The sequence below is a fragment of the Calliphora vicina genome, chromosome 1, assembly GCF_958450345.1.
Source record: "Calliphora vicina chromosome 1, idCalVici1.1, whole genome shotgun sequence".
NCBI lineage: Eukaryota > Metazoa > Arthropoda > Insecta > Diptera > Calliphoridae > Calliphora > Calliphora vicina.
The window spans coordinates 112,422,351-112,432,906 of NC_088780.1; the positions used below are offsets into that span (position 1 = coordinate 112,422,351).

Sequence of the window (10,556 nt, forward strand, 5' to 3'; positions counted from 1 at the left end):
AGGCCATTACCAAAAATTCGTTTGTTTTTTTTTTTTTGTGTTATTAAATTTTGAAAATTATTAATTTGATAAATACCTACATTGTTGTTGTTGTTGTTTCTTATCATAATAATTCACCCAATATTTCCACTATGAAAAAAAATATTACAAAAACAAAAGAATACTTGTTGTATACTATTGTACATAGATTCAGATATACATACATATATGTTGAGACTTGGGTCAATAGCTGTATGAAAATACATATTTGTAATTTCCCGTATGGTCGTTTGGTTTTGACGCTCTTGAGCAAATTGTACAACAGTTGTTGTTTTTGTTTTTCGCTACTTTTAGGTCTTTGTGTGCATGGGGTATGTGGTGGCGTTTTATTGTATGGGGGAGCGGCAGTATAAAATCATCAGTATTTGTTGAAATTGATATCATTGTTTTCATATCAATTCCATTGTGAACACCAGTAGCACAATACAGTTAAAGGAATAGACCTGGTTTTATAATTAGTTGTTTAAAACTTTAATAAATAATTAAAAATGGCTTTTCGTTTTACATCCTTTTTGGCCGTAGGCTGTTTATTGCTGGCCGCTTCGGCTCCCCTCAATGCTGCCGCTATTGATAATGCTGTGGCCGAGCCACGCATTCACAGCTCCGACGAACTCATCTCGAATATTGTGGATAATTGTTTCAACAGCAATGCAATGCATTGTTTGAAGGAGAAGGTGTTGACCTATTTGGATACAGTGACCGGTGTTGAAGAAGATGTTAGCGGTCGTGCCTTCAATGATGATGTTATCGATAAAGTTATCACCGATCGTGTTGCCCGCATCTTGAACACCAATGAAATTCGCGTCCAATTGCCCGAAACTGTATTCGCCAACTCTGTATTGTCCTACCGTGCTGATCGTGGTTTCGATTTGGAAGTTCCCCAATCTGAAGGTGAGTTAACATTAAAAAAACTATTATTATTATATAAATGAACTTGTTGTTTATCTTTGCTATTCCAGCCCGTGGTGATAAGAAGAAGGACAAACTCTTCTTGCCCTTGTTGTTGCTTATGAAACTCAAATTGAAGGTCGTTATGCCCATCTTAATGTCATTGATTGGACTTAAAGCTTTCAAGGCTTTGATCTTGTCTAAAATCGCTATTAAATTGGTTTTGGGTTTCCTCATCTACAATTTGATCCAAAAATTGGGCGGTATGAAAATGACCATGATGCCAATGATGCCACCCATGCCCGCTGCTGAATACGGTGTACCCAGCTCTACTGCCTCCTCTTACGATCCCAGCAGCTGGGAACCCATGAGCGGTGGTCCATATGCCCGTTCCGATGCCCAATACATGGCATATAGCTCTTATCATCCCAGCAGCAGCTCTTCCTACTCTGGCTCCAGCAGCACCGGTTCTTCCGGCAGCTACAGCAGCTCCTCTTAAATATCCTTCCTCTATCAACATCACCATCTTTATCCCAAGTGGGAAAGCGAAGGCTAGAGTTTAATCTTCAAAATCTCTATCCAGCTTTCTTTTCTTTTATCCTAATCACTAAGTGGTTGAAAAGAAAACACTTTGTGCCCTTACGATAGTTAAACCAGGACCATTCTAGAAACCAAAACGTGCCCAGCAAACACATAAAGGACATTCAAAATTCTGAGAAAAAAGTAGTAACATTTAAATGCTTATTTATTTTTTTCGTTAGTTGTTAAAAAAAAAGAAAAAATTAATTTAATTATTTATACATTTTCACCTCAAATCTCTTTGAAAAGGAGAGGCCATACAAGTCATTATTTTCACTTTTTCTAGTCTACCCCTCTACCAAATACTATTTTTCTCTATTCTATTCTACTTTATCTTTTCTATTTTTCCTTTCTCTTCTACATTCTATTTCTTTACGATTTCCGTTTTCTAATTTTATTTCATCGCGACCAAATGACAACCCAAAAACCAAAAAAAAAAAACAAGAACAAAGTTAAGTTAATATTTATTTAATTTATTAAAAATGCAATTAAAAAATAATAAAAAAAAAACAAATAATAAATACGAAATATTTAAAAAAAATACATTTATCTTTTATTCTATAAATATTTATTAAAAATAAAAAACAACAAAAAATTTCAAATTTCAAAAAACTGGCGATTATCATAAAAAAACTTTCATGAAAATCTGTCATCAGTAATCGACAAATGATTATCATAATAATCTGTTATCAGTAATCGCAATATTGAAAAAAATATTTTTTTAATGATAACTTTAGAATAACATTAATTTCTCATTCCTTCCAACTTAGGTGCTTATATAAAAACATGTAAGAGAGCTATATTCGGCTGTGCCGAATCTTATATTCCCTTCACCAAATTATACTTATTAAATACAAAAATACAAATTTTAAATATTTTTAGGTAAACAAAATAAATTTTTTTTCCAAAGTTGTTTATTTCATCTTTTGGACTAAACTTTTTTTTCGAATTGTTTTTAATTTTAAAATTTTTTTTTTTTTTTGTTTTTAATTTTTTTTTTAATTTTTAGCGAAAAAAAACTTTTGGTGAAAAAAAATAGGGTTAAAACATATTTTTTTCGATTTTGACCCATTGTCGGTCCAACTTACTATGGTCTATATATACGCCGCACAGTTTTTTGAGCTTTGCCAAAAATGGTTAAAACTTCTGTAGGAATTTAATCATTTTTTTTTTTTTAATATTTAAACAGAAAAGATAGATTATATTCAAAACTTTAATTAAAACTGCTTAGTAGTTTTGAAGTTATAGCGGCTCAAAGTTATAGGTTGTATGCAACAAGTGAATTTAAAGAATATCATGGAATTTCTACAATTGGTTATAATAGTAAAATTTAAATTTTTTTCTAACGGTAGCTAAAAAAATTACAGTAAATGAAAAGTCTGATATTTAATTAAATTTGCAACTGGGGTATTGTTTACAAATATTGATCATTGTATAGCTAAAAGGCAGTTGTAATACAAAGTTAAAATTTGTCAACAGAGACAAATTTTAGAAGTGAATTAAAAAAAATATATCAAAAATTACTTTTCCAATTTTTTTATATGTTATTGCCACAAGTATGTATTATGACATATATAAAATTCAGCTGCCCCTACTTGCCCCAATTTTTTGGGTAAATGTTTTTTTGCGTCAACATCCCTTCAGATTCGTGAAGGGAGGTAAAACAAAATAAAACAAGAACTGTGTTGAATGAATTAAACAATAATTTCCAAAGGGAATTATGTATTATATTCTTAGGATCAGAAAATAATTTTTAACTTTTAAAATTCAACAAATATTGGAAGAAACACTCGCGTACGAGAAGCAGATTTCAAGCTGAGTCGAGTGATTAGCTAGATACTAGGGTATTCATTCGACTAATGATCGTTCGATTAATCGAATAATTTCTTACGAATAATTATTCGAACAATTTAAAAATGGCCATTTTCGAATAACGAATAATTCGAACAATTTTATGTAGAATAATCGAATAAATGTATTTAAATTTACTAAATTGCTTAAAATTGTTCATGACTCACAAAAATTGTATTGTTTCTGAAATTCGACAAATAACTAAAGACAAAGGGACGATCACTGTAGATGAGTGTTCCGATAGCTCCTTCTATAAATATATAAATATTACTGCAAGAAGTTACAATTCTAAAAACAAATCTTTCAAAATTTTTAACTTAGGACTTGAACCAATGAAAATATAAGGTACGGAATAAAATATTTGTTATTTAGCTGGCGAAATATTAGAAGAATCGCAATTAATAATCAAAATATTAACTTAGAATAAAGTGGAGTTGAATGTGATGGAGAATGTGATTTTAAAACGGTCGTCGAAAGTGATATTGAGGATGACATTTATAATGATTACATTGAAATATATGAATATAAGTGATGTGTATATAAGTGATGTTATTAACCGCGTACGTAAGTGTAGCAAAATATTTAATAAATCGAATGATAAACACAATTATTGTTTTGTTGCAAGAAAAGCATGGACTTCGTCTTATACATGATTTTGAACATCGTTGAACATCTTTGTCTAACATGGTAATAAACTTTTTGCGTATTTTTAAATGCGTCAATCATGCACTGCCTGACTTCAAATTAGCCACGTTCACTGACAATGATATCAAACTTTGGACAGATTCCCTTTATTGTGTAATGCCCCAAGACCACTTTATTAAGCAAAGATTCGGCAATGTTGATAGAGCTAAAGATATAGCTAAAGAATTAGTTGATCAATTTAAAACCCGAATTAATGAACGACATCTAAAAGTTCTTAATACGTTTATATTGTATTTGAATTCAGGATCATGTCCAAGTAGCACAAATTTTTTAAAGCATAGCTCCAAAATGGAAACTAAAGGGTTTCCTAGTCAATTGTTTTGTAGATTGTTCGGGAGTTAATCTGATCAGAATATTTCTGTTGAAAATTTAATGATGGACTTTGTTTTCGAATGTTTTTAACATTATCAATCCTTGAATTGTTAACTTTAACGTTAATAAAATATTAAAAAACCGACATCAAAAGTTCATTCATTACTTTTTTAAAAAAATTAAATTATTCGAATAATTCAATTAATTCTAAACGTGTGATCGAATTATTCGAACAAGTTAAAATCTCTTATTCGAATTATTCGTTTTATTCGAACAAGAGAAAAATCGAATAATTCGAATACCCTACTAGAACACTGATTTATTTAGTGAAGAAGTTTGTGCTGTGAGTTATTTTAATTTAACTTATACAAATTCAGTTTGAGTAAGCGTTTGGTATAGGTTCCAAGTATAAACAAATAGGTTCCAAGTATAAACAAATAAGTTATGAAGAAGCATCACAAAGTACGAAAAGAAGGCGAGTCGATGAACTTCAGTCGATGCTATAGCTAAAGTAGCACAAAAAATATCTGATGCACATACAGTTAACAAGTTATCGGTGGAACAAGCATTAGCTCTATATATAGATATGGATCTCTCTGTTAGGCAATATAATATGATGTGAAAAGTAGTGAGTTATATTCATGAAGATTGTTTCTCGTCTTATTACTTAATTTTAGAAGCTAAAAAAAAAAATATTCCGGAGAATATTACCGTAAAAAAACAATATTTTATATGGAGGTTAATCCATTTACAGTGGTGGCCAGGAATTTAAGACAAAAATTGTTTGCTAAATTCCACATGATTGTCAACTATGAGGACTGTTTTATTCGACTGTGTCAATTCATACATATTCACCACGAACACATAAAATTTTTGTACAATTTGACCAACAAATTTTTTTCTAAATAAACATATTTTCTCACATTTATATTATTATATTTTTATTATAAAATATTCGGACCAAATTTCGTATTTTAAGTTCCATTAGTTTCGGTCATATCATGTTATTAACAGCGGATGTTCGCTGAGGTGGGTCAACGTATTTCCACATATCTTTGTTCATATATGTTTTACCGATTTTTCCAAACATTTTTCAGAAACTAGAAACATTAATAATAAATTTCATATCCTTAGAGGTCCTTTTATTTTGGCTCTATCGCACTTAAAATTCAGTTGATGAAAAAAATGTAAATAACAAGTATGGGTATGTCCTTCCTCCCATTCGGAAACAAAATTTTATTGACTATTGGGAATGTTATAAGCAGGGCAACCAAAAATATGCAATATCATATTTTTTGCTGTGCGTTGTATAAGCATATGAGTTAGTTATCCATTTAGTTATCCATCCATTTCAGACAATTTTAAGAATTTTGGCATCGATTTGTTAGTGCATATTTTTGCATATTTTGCCCTTTACTGCATATTTTAGCATATTTTGCATTTTATAGCATATTTTTGCATTCTTAACTCATAACTGCATATTTTTGTTGCATATTTCTTTTATTTTTCATTATTTTATTTTCCTGATATAATTTTATTGTTTGTTTTGCAATTTTTCATTTCTATATTTTACTATTTTGTTAAATACTTAAATAAAAAATAGAGTACCCATAATCGACTTATCTTCATAGAGTTTTCGTTAACTTAAGGGAGCTTAGTTTCCATATATTTCAATTAAATAAAAAATATACACACACAAATATTAAAATTTAACAAATATGTAGTAAAAATACATAAAAAATTAAAAGAAAATTCCAAAATGGTAAGTTATAATGGGCAACTTCTTAAAAAATTGTTGGATACATTTAAAATAAGGAATTTAAGGCAGCTTGAGACAGTTATGTTTGGGCCTAAATAGTTTACCACTAATGTAAAATTAAACAAGTATTCAACAGACGTTCAGAGTATTAAGATCTATCAAAATCTCGCGTTCAAAACCCGTTGATATATTTACACAACTTGTAAAAAAATTTATTAAGAAATCATTAAAAAAGAATATACGTGGATATCGATAGACGATACAATGGATGAGAAAGGAAGAAACATAGGAAATGTCACGGTATTTTGAGTCCCAATGATAAAACTTGAACAAAAAGTTTTTTTTAATTTTTTTAATTGCCGCAGTCTTACATCCTCAGTAGAGATCTTATAAACATTGGGACACATGGATTAAGAATGTAAAATGTTATGCCACTAATTACTAAAAAAAATTTTGAAGTATTAGGCAGTTTAAAAGATGAGACAAATCAATTGATTATGATTGTCTAAGAAACTCGAAAATCTAAAACAAAGATTTAGTTTAAAAATTTTAAAACTTAAGTAAACACATAGTAATTTATTACTAAATATAATAAAAAGAATTGAATCTACTTATTTTCATGTGTTGCCAAATTCTCTAAAATCTAAATTTAATTCTATAATAACCAATTTTAATTTATGAGCTCAATATTTTATTTACTTATTGTATATTTTTTTTTAATAAAACTTTGAAATCAATCAATAACCAACTATTTTTAAGTGCATATTTTGTATATATTAAGAGCATATTTTTCGTTTTTAAGTGCATATTTTATGCGCATAAAACACTTTTTTTAGAGCATATTTTTGGTTGCCCTGGTTATAAGTGTTTCAATTACAAAACTACGTTATGAAAATTTAAGTTTTTGTAATTCTTTTTTTAATTTTTGAAAAAGGACATCTTTGATTCTGTAGTGTCCTTGCTCCGAATTGATCCAAATTTGTTCAAAACGTTAAAAATGTTCCAGAAAAATATTGTGCAAAATTTTTATTTATTTTTTAAAATTTTTTAGTATTTTTAGTTTTCAGGATATATGGGAAGGACATGAATCCTTGCACCGAATATTTTGGATTTTACTATTTTTTATCAGGTCAAATAAGTGTGTCAAATCATATCTGTACGACAACTCCTTCTATTTTTGGCCAATCGTTATATGAAATCAAAACACTGTGCGTCGTTGCAAAGGTCTTTGAAATATTTATCATTAGATATCGATATTGTCTATATTAATGACTTAATAATCCAGATATAGGTCAAAAATCGAGGTTATCTCAGCCATTTATGGACCTATTTTCTCGATTTTAAATAGCAACCGAGCCGTTAGAATTCCGGAGATATTGATGTATGAAACGTGTATGTAAGTTATTTGGGGGCTTCGGAAAGTTGATTTCAACAGACAGACAAAGGTGAAGGGTATACAAAATTGCGATAATATTTCAGAAAAAATTGTAAGGAAAACAGTAAAAATCTGTGACAGAAAGAATTAGATATCAGTAGCTTAATATAGAAAGGCCCTAACTCGAGTTTTTTTTTTTGTAAGTCCAGATTTTCATTTATTTCGATAAATGGTCCGCTCATAAATCATATTTTGCCAAAAAATCTCGACTTAAAAAAAACACGAGTTAGGGCCTTTCTATATTAATGTAACGATATAGACTTTTCTCTTAAAAGGAAGCTTGAACTAGTTATAGTCGTTGCCTTTATACATATATGGAAACTTTAGCTCGAGATAGTATTTCTCATGTATAGGAATGCTTGAACTAGTGATAGTCTTTATTCTCTATGGGAAAGCATGAGCTAGCGATAGTATTTCACTTTGTATAGAACAACTAGAGCTAGCAATAGAAATAGTCCTTTATCTAGGACATCTTGAGCTAACGATAGTATTTCCCTTTGTATAGGAAATCTGAAACTAGTGATAGACTTTCCCTAATATGGGGAAGCTTGAGTTGGCGATAGACCTTCATTTGTATAGGAAAGCTTAAGAAAGCGAGTATTTCCCTTAGTATAAGAAAGCTTGAGCTGGCGATAATATATCCCATTGTATAGGATAGCTTGACCTAGCGATGATCGATTTTTAGTCAAAAGCCCACATATAAATCATATAATGTGGAAAAAATACGTTTACATAAGTATTTTCTTAAAGATATTAATACAGAGATTATTTCAACATAAAAAAGTGTTCAAAACTTAATAGGTGTCCTTTATTCCAAATTTAACCCATTTTATGTCGAAATTTCGGATTTAGCCAATTCTTTCTAAAATCGCAAAGCAAGGAATTCCCAACGGTATACAGTTTTATATACCCTCGTATTTTCAAAAAATGGAGTTACCCAGACAATGCACCCCAAGTAGCGAGGGATTTTATGACTATCTGATCCGATATTCCACAATACACATCGGCTAAGAAGACAATATGTGAAAATCTCTGATCACTTATTTGATTTCCGAAATCTGAATTAAAAAATCAAAAAAAAAAAAATAATAATTTGAAATTAAAAACCGGATACAGCTCAAATACTCGTATAAAAGCTATTTGCTATAATTTTAATTTTATTTATAAATTAGATCCAACTTTATTTCAACTTACTATAAAACAAAATTAAAAGCTTTTTAATTCAAGCTTAAACTTAAGTTGAGATAAATATGCAGATAAATACGTTTATAGTTGTCATTCATATATTAAAACAGAGATTTTAATCAATTAAGATTTCAGTCAATATTTAGCATTTAAACAATAAAGATCTCATACAAATTATTATAAACAACAACAAAAAAACACTGCATTGAAAACAAGAAACAGTAATAAAAAATGACCTTTAAAGTGGTATTTGCATTATGCCTACTTGGCTTGGTCGTTGGCGCAGTGAAGGCGGAAGATTCCGAAATCACTAAATTTATGAAACATTTAGAAGTCATACCCGACGTTATCGATGAAGGACCAAAACATTTTCTAAAGGTATTTAAAGTTTTAAAGTTCTTTAACAAAAAAAGTAGAAAATTAAATAAATATTTGCAGATTACCTATGATAATGGCATACAAGCTGATAAAGGAGTGGAATTAACCCCCACCCAAGTTAAGAATCAACCCAAAATTGAATGGCAAGCGGAGGCTGGCACTTACTACACCTTAATTATGACCGATCCTGATGCTCCTTCACGCAAAGAACCTAAAGTGCGTGAATGGCATCACTGGTTGGTGGGCAATATACCCGGTGACAATTTGAGTAAAGGTGAAGTTTTATCTGAATATGTGGGTTCTGGACCACCAAAAGATTCTGGTTTTCACCGTTACACATTTCTGCTGTACAAACAACCCAAGAAATTGGAGTTTGATGAGAAACATATAACTAAAACCCAAGCAGCTGGACGTGAGAAATTCTCTACCAAGAATTTTGCCAAGAAATACAATTTGGGAGCACCACTTGCTGGCAATTTCTATCAGGCCCAATATGATGACTACGTTATGGAGTTGTACAAACAATTGGGTCTTTAAGTGTCTTGTTTTGTGTGGGTTTTTTTTTTAGGAAAAATCGTTTTCGTAATCCATGTATTTATTATAAGTCTTCACAAATTAAACTAGTTTCTTGTTTTTTTTAAAGTTTTTGACACCATCTTTGCACCAAACGTAAGCAACTAAGCAACCGGTAGATTTAAATTTATTGTAATGTTAATAAATCTTTTGATTAACAAAAAAACAAAAAAATAACAAATGAAACAACGAAGAAAAAACAAATACCAACAACTTTTAGTTGTGCACCATAAAACAAAAGCAAAAGAAAAAATATTAATTAAATAAAGAAATATATTTAAATTTTAACAATGTGTCTTTAATAAATAGTAGATCTGTTATACCTGTAAACTGGCTATGTGTTAATGATTTTTTCATTAGTCGAGTAAAAGATGAAAGTATAAATGGGTCGACATTTCGTAGTTTTTTTATTTTTATAGTCAAGGTTGTTTTAATATGAGAAACAGTTTTATATGCATAGAAAATACACGCTTAACTACGAAATATCCATACATGCTCCTTACTAGTTCTTAAAACCAGAGAAGCAAGTTCAATTTAAGCTGCTGTAGAGTGGCTAGAATAATGTATTTTATAAACATTATTTTTAAACATGTATTACAATTAGTTTATGAACATGCATGCTCTCAACCCAAATGCTAATAACAAAGTACTACTTGCACACAAATAATTGTTGTAAACAAAATATAAATTTATTATATAAATGAGAATATATATTTTTTTATTGTATCATAAACTTTGTTAATATAATTAACATAAAATAAGTAGGAAATTATATTGATTATTCATAAAAATAACTGTTATTCACAGTCTGGTTTGAATTTAAATACAGTGTGGGATAAAACTAGAGTTATC

The 10,556-nt window shown here is 29.5% G+C and overlaps 2 protein-coding genes across 2 annotated transcripts; both read left to right on the forward strand.

Annotated features, from left to right (window-relative positions):
• Positions 1-469: 469 nt before the first annotated feature.
• Positions 470-2,047, forward strand: Osi20 (DUF1676 domain-containing protein Osi20). Its single transcript, XM_065506020.1, has 2 exons — positions 470-930; positions 999-2,047. The coding sequence occupies exons 1-2, from the start codon at positions 528-530 to the stop codon at positions 1,424-1,426; spliced, it is 831 nt and encodes a 276-aa protein (XP_065362092.1). The 5' UTR covers positions 470-527; the 3' UTR covers positions 1,427-2,047.
• Positions 2,048-8,899: 6,852 nt separating this feature from the next.
• On the forward strand, positions 8,900-9,995 carry LOC135955667 (protein D2-like). The gene is made up of 2 exons (XM_065506029.1): positions 8,900-9,131; positions 9,192-9,995. Exons 1-2 carry the CDS (start codon positions 8,985-8,987, stop codon positions 9,666-9,668), a joined length of 624 nt encoding a protein of 207 aa, XP_065362101.1. The 5' UTR covers positions 8,900-8,984; the 3' UTR covers positions 9,669-9,995.
• Positions 9,996-10,556: the final 561 nt, after the last annotated feature.

Excerpts from the sequence above, each read along its gene's own strand:
- Osi20 (XM_065506020.1), top strand. The coding sequence starts at position 528 with ATGGCTTTTCGTTTTACATCCTTTTTGGCCGTAGGCTGTTTATTGCTG. Across the intron at positions 931-998 it reads GGAAGTTCCCCAATCTGAAG|CCCGTGGTGATAAGAAGAAG; the intron begins GTGAGTTAACAT and ends TTGCTATTCCAG.
- LOC135955667 (XM_065506029.1), top strand. The coding sequence starts at position 8,985 with ATGACCTTTAAAGTGGTATTTGCATTATGCCTACTTGGCTTGGTCGTT. Across the intron at positions 9,132-9,191 it reads GACCAAAACATTTTCTAAAG|ATTACCTATGATAATGGCAT; the intron begins GTATTTAAAGTT and ends AAATATTTGCAG.